This window comes from Aythya fuligula, chromosome 14 (genome assembly GCF_009819795.1).
Source record: "Aythya fuligula isolate bAytFul2 chromosome 14, bAytFul2.pri, whole genome shotgun sequence".
In the NCBI taxonomy this organism is placed as follows: Eukaryota; Metazoa; Chordata; class Aves; order Anseriformes; family Anatidae; genus Aythya; species Aythya fuligula.
Genome location: NC_045572.1, coordinates 15,418,329 through 15,430,895, shown reverse-complemented (window position 1 = coordinate 15,430,895; position 12,567 = coordinate 15,418,329). Strand labels below are relative to the sequence as shown.

The window sequence follows — 12,567 nt, the reverse complement described above, 5'->3', positions numbered from 1 at the left end:
ACCCCTGCAGCTATCCAGCTCCCCTCAGAGCACTGTAAGGACAAAATGAGGTCTCGGCTTCTCACCCCACTGCTGTGCTGCTCCATAACCCCACACCCTTCACCTGCCCGGCTCCCACCACCACCACCCTGCTCCTCCAGCTGGGCTGCCAAAGCAGCAGTAGCTGCTGTAACCACACTCTTTGCAGCTCTGACCTCAGCCAACACCGATTTATTACACCCGTGTGGGCTTCTCCCGGAGGCAAAAACCCCTCAGCGCTGAGGGCAGGGCGCGGTGCCACAGCCCGACACCAGCACCCCCAGCCCGCAACCACCGCTCAGCGCCCGTCGCCATGGCCGCAGCCCGCGTTCCTGCCGCTGCTGAGGGGCAGAAGGGAAAACCGAGGAGGCGGCCGGGCGCTCAGCCCTCAGGCAGCCCCGCCGCCGGGACAAGCGGGGCTCAGCGGGAGCCGCCGCCCGTTGCGGTTCCAACGAGCGGAGCGAGCCCCGGCAGCGGCCCCGGTGCGGCCCGGCCGCCATGGAGGCGGCGGCGGAGCAGAAGCTGAGCGGCGGCGGTGCGTGAGGCGGCCGCGGGGCTGCTACCGGCGGCTGCGGCCTCTGGGGTTTAAAGCTCAGCTTCTGCCCTCGCCCTTTTTTTCCCCTCTCCCCCCAACCCCGTTAGGTGTCACAAAACCCCGGATGAGCTACAGCAGAGAACTAGAGCTGAAAACGACGCTGCGGGAGCTGGTTGTCTACATCATTTTCCTTTTCACGCTGTGTCTAGGTAAGGCAGCAGGTGAAGGGGGGACTATGCCTGGTTAGGAGCAATTAATTTGAAGCCTTGCACTTGAGGAGCCGTCCCTCCTCCAGTATGCAAGAGCAGGCAAGGAGAGAGGAGTCATTTAATCCTTAAATCCACCTGTCTGCCAGCCAGAAGCGTTATTTCAGTCAAAATCGCCCCGAGTGTGTTTTCCTAACAGCATGACTGGTGCTGATGATTGAAGAGGGGGCAGCGTGCTTAGAAGCTGAGGTCAACCTCTTATTTTCATCCGTGAGCATCCCCGTTTTGCCCTTTCTTCCTAGTGACATTTGGGATGGTGAGCACCAACATGTTTCACTTGAACGAAGTGATGTCACGTCTCTTTCTGGAACAGGCTTCTGCTGAAGATGAAGGGATTGATTTCAACAGTATTAGGAACGTGGCTGATTTCTGGAAAGTAAGGCTTTCTGTGCAAATATTTTCGTATATACAGCAACCAGGTAAAGAAGCTCCTAGTGTTAATACAGAGCAATAGAGGCTCCTGGCCCACCCAAATTCCCTGTGCTAGATGTTGCAGCTTCAGCTGAAGCAAGATAAATAACTTCTTAAAATGTAGAAATTCGGAGTACAAACTGTAATATTTGTACCTCTGATAGACAGTCTGAATAGACGGTTAAGGAAAACAATAGGTTAACTGCAGCATCACACTGATTGTTAGTTTCAACAAAAAGATTTGGGGTTTACAGTTTTTCTGATTTTCAGCTGTTTAAAAAAAGTTAAACTGTACTTGGTGTGATTTTCACTGGAGACACTAGGAGAACATGCTGCCTTGGTTCACCTAGTTTGCTATTACATCACATCTTATTGTGGTGATCGTTGCAAAACAGGTATCTCTGTTTTCACTACTAGATGAAGGACCTCCCAACATTGCCATCACTGCCCAGGTGACATCCAAAGGGAAAGTTTTTCATCCTACCCTTCCTTAAAAACGGAAATGCCTGGCTATCACAATTCATTGGGAATAATTGTACTCCCTCTTATCATCGTGTCTGTTATTGTTAGTCCATAAAACAGTGAGCCCTTGCTATACAATTGTATGCTGATGTACTAACAGCAGTTGTAATGCATGTTCCAAACCGTGGGGGCATGTTTTGCCCTCTGGATAATGTTTTTCTCAAGTTCAGTGCGCTTTATCTGCATCTAAGTAACATACAGAAGTTTTCAAAGAACTTCAAAAATAAATACTTTCTTTAGGTTCAGATGACTAAAAGCCTAGTCAGAAATGCATATTTCAAAACAGATCTTCAGAGAGCAAGACCATGTTAAAACAACATGCAATATTTTTGTGTTTAAACGTGTTTAAAACTCGTTTAATGATACTCCAAACAACTGTATGTCGTAGTTTTGCCCTGAGCAAACCCATTACATATCTCTGATAGAATACAATGTTCACCTATACACTGCCTCACTCAATTGAGATATTTACATCTTTTTCATATGAATCCATTCTATTCCCTGTAGAATTCTATCTTAAATTCCATACCCATAAGTAACCTGGGAACCGTGTAAAGATTTGTCTTTTAAAAAGCAGGGTAATAGTGATATATAAATCTTTTGAATCTTTAACCTTGCTTGTATATATAGTTTGTAGAGGGACCCCTCTTGGATGGACTCAGTTGGGACAAATGGTATGGCAACTTGACATCAGACCTCCAGGAAAACAGAAGCCATATTTACTATGAGAATTTAATGTTAGGAGTAGCCCAGGTTCGCCAGCTGAAAGTACGCAATAACACCTGTTCCACCTACCCATACTTCCAGAATTTCACAAAAGACTGTTACCCCAAGTACCGTTATAGATCAGAAGACAAGTCTGACTTTGGTCTAAAGAACGGATCTGAGTAAGTCATCCTACTTCAGATTTTCTTGTGGTATCTTTTGGATATATATTTATAAGAGATTTTCAGATCTGAAATACTTTCAGTTGGAACCAGACAGCAAGCACAAAAGTGTTTTTGAAAATCTTACTAAATCCTTAATACCATTATTCTTCAGTAACTTACAATTGTGCATGCAGTGAGTTGAGTTTTTCCCTTGTTTACGGTGAGATAAACCATAGATTTGTTTTTATGCCAATACTATAGACAGAAATTTGGCATGGGAAATTTATAGCGGAGAGACAGGAAGAACTGGAAATGGCGAGCCCAGTTCAGCAGAAGTACGTTAATGGTTCTATTGCCATTAATATCTCCAGAGAAATGCTCACTTATATGAAGCCTTGATTTAAATCACATGTTTATAAATTAGAATCATGCTAAAGTGTTGTGGAAACAGAGCCAAAAGGCCTGTTTCACACATTTCATTTAGCATTGATTTAACCCAATGGGAGAATATATGAACATGCCACAGTAACAATGAAGTACAAAAACCAGAGACATTCTTTTTACCTATGAAGGTTTTGATGTAATTAAACTGTCTAGCCCACATTGGGTGAAATCCAGCATCATAAGCACTTGCTTTTTTTGTGAATGTACTTGGTAGGTAAAGAAACGGGAATATTTTAAAGTCATAAGTCTCATGCTTACTTGTAAATAAAAGTATTATTTAAAGGTCTAACTTAAATGGTCAATTGCGGATGCAGTGGAACACAAGAACTAACAAGTATAAAATAAAAAGTGAAAGCTTACTTTCATAGTTTTCATAGGCTAGCTGCTTTCTTTTCCTGTTCCTCATAGATGGAAATATTCTTTTGCCGCTTCTTTATCCCCATGGTACTGGGGAGAGGTAGGCTTTTACAGCAGTGGAGGATATATATTCACCTTGCCGAAATCAAAAGAGAAGAGCAGAGAGAAGTTGGAATTTCTCAGGAAGAATGGTTGGCTCACTAGAGGAACCAGGGTTGTATTTATTGACTTCTCAACATATAATGCTAACGTAAACCTTTTCTGTATAATCAGGTGAGTTCTTACCTTTACTATGTGTCAAATCCAATTTACTAAGGCATGATGCTTCCTGAAAGACACAAGGAAAGGCTGTTTGCCTCAGGCATACACAGTCATGTTTCTCAGGCAGTAGCTGGCAAGACCGTAGTAATTCATTAAAAAAATAAATAAATAAATAAAAAATAAAAAAAAAATGCAGAAATTCAGTTAGAGCAGGGAACAGACCTAGTTCCTTCATTTCCAGTTTTTTAAATGGTTGGTGTCTGTACAGCTGGTTGATACTGTCAGTAGGAATAGATTCCATAGGCTTTTGCAAAGTCAAAATCTAGATTACTCGTACTGTTGTCAGCTACTGGAGGGAAGACACTCAGGGTGGGGTGAATATATGCCCTTCTGAGACACAGTTTCTTTTAAGACTTAACCAAACTGCAGAGTTTGGGTGTTCGTTTAATAGATCTGTCATCCGCACCCTTCACTTCCTTGTAATACTGTTTTCATGGGGAAGTGAGCATCATCTTTAAAAGAAGATCTTGCAGATGCAGGAGTCATCCAGTTCTCATTTTTTGCACAAATGTTCGGCCCAACTACAGTCCCAGTTACGTATTACTACTGAAATAACAATTAATGTTAGACTAGTAAGGGCTGAGACAATTTAAAGGTAACTGAGATAATTTAAGGGTAATAGTAACTAACACCAGTCCCCAATTTTTTCCAGGTTGGTGGTAGAGTTCCCTGCCACTGGAGGTGTTATCCCCTCCTCGCGTATCTACTCTGTGAAGCTCCTCAGATACGTCACGTTTTATGATTACTTCTTGGCTTCTTGTGAAATTGCCTTCTGCCTCTTTATCATTACATTCATAATCCAAGAATTGATAGAAATAAAAAAACTGAAAATGGAGTATTTCAGAAGTGTCTGGAACTGGCTGGATTTGCTGCTGGTAGTGGTGAGCTGCTCCTTGATTCTTCTGTGCTTGCCAGCGTAGGTTGGCACTGGGTAGACACCCATCGAGCCAAAACAGCTCGACCCTGTTCCTGGTTAGAGTCACTCACCGAAGAGCCCCATCGTGGCTCAGCACACCTCAGCTCTTTCCTAACCTTACCGTCAAGGTGCTGTGGCTCCATGTCCCTTCCACTCTTTATCCACCTTGTTTGTTTTAGCTGTAATCTTGGCACAGCTGGGAAGCACTAGCACACAACTGTTAGCACAGTAAAATGAGAACGTATGCAGTATGTTATATAGAACAAATCCACCATTGCCACAGTACAAGTACAAATAAATTGGCCAGTAAGGTCTCGTATGTACAGTTCATGACCCAACATCTAAAAAGTTCTTCAAATCTCATCAAGGGCCTGCTGAAATCAACGCAGTCTTAACTGTGCAAAATAAGTCTGAAGAGAAGGGGGTAGCTGGACTTCAGTTTCACTGTCTTCTGCTTTCCTTCAGGTATCCATCCTTGCCATTGGCTTCAATATCTACCGCACCATGGCAGTGTCCCTGCTAATGGAAAAGCTGCTCTCTGATGAGAATGTTTATCCAGACTTCTATTTCCTTGCTTTCTGGCAAATCCTTTATGACAACATGATTGCCATCTGTGTCTTCTTTGCTTTTATGAAGGTATTGGCTCTTACTCCCTTTCTTGTACTCGAGAATCGTAGTGTTTCGAAGCTTATGATAAACATTCATTTTTACCTTGTTCCAAATGAACTGCAAAGGTGGGGCTAGAATGGGTAATTTTGTTTATAAGATTCCAGAAGTGTTTAAAATTATCTCATTCTCATAAACATGGGTCACACAGATTCCAAGCCCATCTAAAAAAAATTTTGCACATAGGCAGCTGTCTCCACTGGAGCAGCTGGGACACAACCATAGCCAAACAGCCTCCTTAAGCTCAGTCTTTTCCTAGACTCAGTATTATCCAGGTCACAGCCTGACCTATACAAATGGCACGGCTGTAACAGGTGAAGCTATTCATAGTTTTCATAGCTAGAAACTATGAAAACAGTAGCTGTTTTAGAACTGTCTATGGAACAAAAACGTATCTGAAATTGATTCAGAAATGCTTTTTGGCCAGGACACCTTTAATTTCATTTTTATTTGCAAGTGGATTTGCTGGTCTCCAGAGTAGCAAACCTCCCCAAGGTTACAGGCTACTTTTATTCCTAACCAGGTGCTCTGGGACCAAACCAATCCTGTATCGTTGCATCCAGTGCCCCTACGATACCAAACCCCGGTGGCCATGACTGAGGCCATCTTTTCACCTGTGCCCAGCACACATCAGTGACTTTAGTTTGGTTGGCCTCAGCGTTCCCAGGAACTGGCTGAAACTTCCCAAAACTTTGCCTGATCTCAGTCTGCTTACAGGCCACCTCTCCAAAGGTATTTATTTGTAAAGCAGCCAGCACAACGTGGCTGCAGAACAGGAAGGGGAGGTGGTCGCGTCTGGCAGAAGAGATCACGCCTTACACTCATGCTCCATACAATTCAAGTTCTTTAACGTACTCCACGGGGCTTTCTGGGTTTTGTCATTTGAAAATAACAGGCTTTTGGCCTTCCTCCACCTCCCAGGCCAAGGCTGCATGAAGCAGCTGTTGGGAGCCCTGGCTGTTAACTGGCTGCGTGGAGTCTCCCTCACGACATCCTTTCTGTACTCCAGCTGCACATTGCCCCGCGTTATCCTCCCAACAAACTCATTACTGTCAGTTTGGTAGCACGATTGTGCTTGCAATTAACAGCTGCCATTGGACAAGACCCGTGTTCAGGCCTTGTTCAGGCACAGAGTAGTAGAGCTCCTTACCAACTCAGCTCAGCAGGGAATCCTCAGGTGCGGGAGGGTGGCGTGCCTTCAAGTCTCCTTGCCCAGGGCTCCGCTTCTGCCAGAGCCGACTACTCCTGCCAGCACCCATCAAAGACCTGGCCGTGCACTATCAGCTTTAGCATGTACGCCCTGCAGAATATTCCTTTTCTCCAGAAACACACCCAATCCTTCATATTCTGTGTAGATGCATCCATTAACATCTGGTATGCAATTTATTTCCAAGTAAAACTTAACCTATAAATTAGGATTACAGATAACATTCCAGAAGTTCTGTTAGAAGATGCAATACATTCTGACGCTACTCCCCCCCCCCCAGTAAAATATGGTCTGTTCTCTTGCAGATATTTAAATTTGTAAGCTTTAACAAGACTATGACACAGCTATCCTCCACTTTATCTCGCTGTGCCAGTAACATCTGTGGATTTGCTGTCATGTTCTTCATCATTTTCTTCGCCTACGCACAGTTCAGCTATCTGGTCTTCGGTCCGCAAGTTAAAGACTTTTCTACTTTTCCAAACTGCATGTATGCAATTTTCTGAACTTTTTAATGCAAAATCCTCAGCTAGTGCAGGTACAAACAGTTTCTGCTAAGCGGAACTTTTAAGAGTACAGGTCTCCAACTCTTAAGTCTATTTTGTTGAGTAAAACCAATTTTGTTAGCCCTACAAGCTGCTTCCCAAAGACATCATATGTCCTAAAGAGACAACAAATACACTACATGGGTCAGAGAAGTGTAATACAGAGAAACTTGGGAGCAGTTCACCCAACAGTGACAGGAGACTGTCCCCACAGCTCTCAAAACAAATTTGCAGTTTGTGAGCAGGCCCCTGGGCAGGCAGGCTGGCAACAGACTGTCTTGTTTTGCCTCTTTCAAAGCAGGGACTTGAAATTACCCAGCAGATGTGCCACTGGGTATGTGGTACAGTCCCCAGCATGAAAACCACATTAAGAAATGCTTCAGAGACACAAGGGCTCAGAGCACAAACTGAGCATGTTCAGAAACTGGAATCACAGCTCTTTCAAGAAACCATCCAGCTGCACGGCTGGGAGTTCCTTAATCCCATGCACCGGCTCTGTGGCTTTCTTCCCCAAATTTTTTTTCAGCCACTCACCATAGCAACGACATCAAATCAATTCCAGGTGCCAGCTGAAACTGATTATGATGGTCCTTGCACCTTGTAGCAACCTTAACCTGTCATCCAGGGTGCATTGTTTCAGCTGACAGCCACATTCCTCAGAGAACTTTAGAGGGGTATCTTCAATGTACCGGATTGTTTGAAAGCAGCTTTTTCGTGTATAATTAAGGCACTTCTAAAGCCATAAAATATCTCATTCTGGATCCACTCAAATGCAGAACAGTCCTAAGATGCTGCAGTACGAAGGAATAAATAAATAAATGTCTTACCTAAGAATTAAATTCCCTATAGGGGGTCACAGGGGCCTATGCCACTACCTTCTATACTAACAGAAGATAAGGGATCCTACAACAGAAAGGAAATCTTTTTAAAAAATTTTAATACCAAGTGGTTTATTCAAAATGAAAGTATTTCCTCATACAAGACATTTTAAAATTATTTGGACTTTGAAGTTCTCAAGTATATGCTAAATAGCCAATTTATCATTGCAGTGTAATGCTGGCTTCCTTTTAGATTGCAGCGACTACAGTAATGGCAAATCAGTCTCAATTACATCTGATTGATCTTGGGTTTTGTTTGTTTGTTTGTTTAAATAATGCTTAAAATACTTTAAGAGAAGCCAGTCAACCTCAGTCTCATGTTTTCTTTTTTTGTTTGTTTGTTTTTTTATTTTTTCTCCCAGCTTTTCACAGTTCCGTATTGTGCTGGGAGATTTTAATTTCCTAATCATAGAAGTAAACAGGATCCTTGGACCTATTTACTTCATTTCATTTGTATTCTTTGTGTTCTTCATATTGCTGGTAAGTAAAAACACTCTCTTTTGTGTAAGCAGTAGGGAAGAACCACTAGGTTCTGTTGCGTAGCACTCTGAGGCAGTCTTTTCCACCCAAAGATGACACTGGGGCCTTTAACAGCAGGCTCACCTCTGTCTGCCCATCACTACGCCTGGGCAGAAAGTCTGACCTCCTGTGCAGAAGTTCCCAGCTAGCAAGACTTTCACAGCTCTACCTTCCTCCAAAGAGCCACAAAAGGGGCTTTTGCACGATGGAACAAGGATGTTGGCACCTTTCACTATACTGCACCATCAATTTCTTGAGATTTTAATTTCTGAAAACTTCATTGAGAGCTCTTAAAAATTGCATGATTTCAGCCTTGTCCAGTGGGAAGGTTAAAGAGGGACTTTGGTGGCACGCTGTAGTTGCAAGTTTTCTCAGTTCACCGATCAGTTGGATCAGTGCTTTCATTAGTTAGTTCTGATTGTAAAGTCATCTGAAAAAGGTGCAATATAATACAAAGAAAACTGTCACTTCCAAGGAACCGGGGCATTTAGCTGATACTAAACATAGGAAATAAGAGAGGAATCTCCCAAAATAGCCCCTAAAGCCCCAAGATTCTCAGAGAATTTAAATGCATTAGAAGCATGCCTCCACCCAGCAAAGCTCCTCGAGTCCCATTAGTTCCATGGCTTAGCGTTGAACAGCCCCCAAAACAAGACCAGCATAATGAACACAGTTTCCAGAAAAAATGCCTAACTGCCTCCTTCCTGTGCAGAACATGTTTTTGGCTATTATAAACGACACCTATTCAGAAGTCAAAGCAGATTTTGCAGGGATACCCAGTCAAGAAATCCACATCAAAGACCTCGTCAGACAGGTAAGTAAATGCTTCTGTAACTACCTCATTTAAATAAATATTAGAGGGGGAATTCTATGCTACCTCAGTAGGAAAGAACCTTAAACAACTGAGCCATAACCCTTGAAGAATACCCAATGGTTGATATTGTACTTTCAGCAAATAATTGACAGATATAACCTTCCATCAAACCCACAGGAGCTCTTAATGGTTATTATTGATACAAGTAACATACAAATTAGGGTGCAAAGAGCCTACCTTTACTTCACCCTTTCAAAAACAGTATTTAAGACCAGCCTGGTTTAAGGTATTTCATGAGACCAGCTTTCTTCAAAGCTCACTGTTGCTGTTCTTCCCAACCGAGAAACTAAAGATCTTTGCATGCAGGTTTAGGGATGTTGCCAAGCATAACTGAAGCAAAGGGGCCCCACACCAAAAGCACTTGTAAGGATATAAACCTTAATGGACGAGCAACAAGGCCTGTCTGTGCTGGTGTAACTAGATGAGAGAAGAAGAGCAGGGAAAGGGAATTATGACGCTTCTCAAGTCAGGGCAGTCAAATGCAGTCAGTTAAAAGGCATGGAAAACTTTGAAATAAGCTGCTAAGACAGACTGGGAAGACAAATAGAAATATGTACCTTTAAAATCCCACAGTTCAGGCCATTTTTATGTGCCAGAAAGGAGCACAAAAGGGAAACATATCTTTCCCAACTTTTCAGTCCAACTTGAAATTGTGACCTCCTTTCCTGCTGAAGGGGCTGCATACAGTTCTGTTGCTGGGACAAGTCAGTACCTCCACCTAGAAACCAGCCTTTAACTGGGAAATGCAGCATCACCAGTAAGACTGAAATACACGCTGGATGAAAAACCTACCCCTTCAGGCCATGTTTCTCCAGGCTGGCTGACACTGGTCACTCTGTAGAGGAAGGCTGGCAGCGTTGTCTTCTTGAAATTTTCCTGCAGGATTTTACACACGTTGTGGACGCAAATTACTTTGCTTCTGCAAAGCACAACCTTTCATATAGCCAGTCCCGTCAGCAACAGCACAGCACAGTTTCCTCCACCCAACCTTATTCCCCTACTAATCCTGGTCTAAGTTAAGATTAAGTTGTACATACTGGAAAATCAAAACCCTTATCAGATTTGGGTGGATATTACCTTCAAGGATTTCATGACAAACTTGAGATGTAGCAGATAAGTTTCCCTGAGCTAAGGGAACCAAGCAAGCAGTAAGGATGGTGGGGTTTCTCTTTGATTGCCAAGGCACCACACGTGTGTTTTGTTCCTTGTGTTCAAGTCCTTGCATGGAGGTGTCTGGTTAAATATAAGGCAATTAACACGCTCAACATTCTGTCTGTGTTCAGAGTTGCAATAACACCCTTGTGAAGCTCAGACTGAAGAAACCAGAGGTGGAGAACCTGGAAAGGTAGGATCTCAACCCAGACTTCAGCATTTACTCCCTGGACCTAGAACAGACCTATTCTCAAAGGACTTCTGTCTCTTCTCATTTGTGTGAATGAGAAGAAAGGAATTTTCATCCACTAAAAGAAAGGATATTTCCAAGCTTTCCAAAAGAAGCAGTGGTAACGAAAAGGTAGGCTTTATTTTTTCCTATACTCTTACAAACTGGATATATTTCAAAAGCTAATTAATGCCAAAGGAGTCACAGTTGTCCCCACTGTTACTTATTTCTCCACAGAAAACTTTTTAACATGATAAGAATAACAAAAGCTAGAGCTGTAAATACATAAAAATTGCTAGCTATGCCCCAAGCTTTAAATGAAAGCTTGTTTGGGCTCTGTTCAGACAAGGTCATGAAATACAAGAGCAGAGCTGGCAGTAGTTCCAGGCCAGTGTCTTAGCAAAGTGCTATGAAGTTGTGAGCTGGGCATTTGCCCAAATGTTAAACTAAAACAGATGTATAGAAAAAGACATATTTTAGAGCAGTTTGTCAGGTCATAGCCTGCATTTGCAGCAAAAATCACTGTAGCTTCCACTTGCTTTACAAAAAGTTTTCCAACAGTCCTTGGTAGACCCATATCCGGGGTAAAGCCAGTCCAAGCACTTCTAAAACATCTTAAAAAGGAAAAAAAAAAATCTCCAAGAAAGGGGAAGTCCAACAGCTATCTGTAAACACTGCTCCACATAATGCTTGTGGTCTGTCACTTCTGAAAAGATGTGTATTCTTACATCCTGTCTTTTTCGAAGAGCCAGAAGGAAAATTACTTTCAGATGGAGAGAGAACATTTTTCTCCCCACAAATGCATACATCTTTTCCTGCTCATGCATGCTCCCTCCCTGCATAAGCGACATGCTGATATGCTAACAGGTACCCAAGTAAAGAGTGTTGGCTTTTTCTGATGTTTTTTTTTTAATCCCTCTGGTGTGGAATAGAAGTTGAGGTCACGGAAGGGGAGAAAGCATCATCTCAGGATTCCACCTGACAACACTGAACCAGGCGCCGCTTCTCAGAGCTCTGTCTCCCCTGCAGAATTTCAGCAGTAAGTGTTTGGGAGAGCCTGTTCTTTGAAGTCTTATTCCCATCCCTAGGCAGTCGCAGCAGCCCTGACTTCAATTAGCTAAAACCCTCACAGAGTGGCAACTTGAGAGACACAAGATCAACACAAAGTCAGTGATCTTAAGATGCTATTTTAAGTGCTCTTATACTGGCTGCCAACAGCTGCCCTCAGAGAGAGAAGAAGATGGAGACAGATGGACAATCAGTAGAACAGTTTGTAAGAACATTAGTCAAGAATGAGGTGGGAAGAGAATTTAAAATATTACCGCTCTTCCAGGACATCTCTTTATGGCCGCCCAGAGAGGGTGGACAAAGACTGTAAGGCCTTGCGCTTGCGGTGGGGGTATTTTGGGACTTAAGACTGTTTGCAGCTGACACAATGCAAGTAAGCAAACAGGAAGGTTACAAATACAAGTTCAAGAGGAGCCCAACTCAAGGATTTGTTGCTGTATTTGTGTCCTAGGCTCCTCGAATATACAGCTGAGTTGGAAGAGGAATTAAACAACGCTAATGCAAAACTCAACAGAATTATGAAAAGCATGCAACAGATGAAGGAATTTTCAGGCATGACAGACGAGTAAAATGGCTTAGCTCATCTGGTAACAGAGATGGCTTTATTCTTCGTACAGTTGAAATTCAAAGTCAAAAGAGAGCAATTCTTCCCCTGACACTTTTTTATATATTTCTGGATAAAAGATGCAGAAATGTTAATAAAGGTATATCATTGTTACTTCAGTCTTCTCCGTGAGTTTCAGGTAAGTTCTTCAACCCTGAGAAGCACTCGC

The 12,567-nt window shown here is 42.9% G+C and overlaps 1 protein-coding gene across 1 annotated transcript; it reads left to right on the top strand.

Annotated features, from left to right (window-relative positions):
* Nucleotides 1-516: 516 nt before the first annotated feature.
* PKD2L2 (polycystin 2 like 2, transient receptor potential cation channel) lies at nt 517-12,363 on the top strand. Its single transcript, XM_032197160.1, has 14 exons — nt 517-553; nt 661-762; nt 1,062-1,195; nt 2,383-2,639; nt 3,474-3,695; nt 4,396-4,624; nt 5,125-5,295; nt 6,838-7,019; nt 8,315-8,432; nt 9,184-9,285; nt 10,629-10,690; nt 10,789-10,858; nt 11,659-11,765; nt 12,246-12,363. The coding sequence occupies exons 1-14, from the start codon at nt 517-519 to the stop codon at nt 12,361-12,363; spliced, it is 1,911 nt and encodes a 636-aa protein (XP_032053051.1).
* The last annotated feature ends 204 nt before the right edge of the window (nt 12,364-12,567 follow it).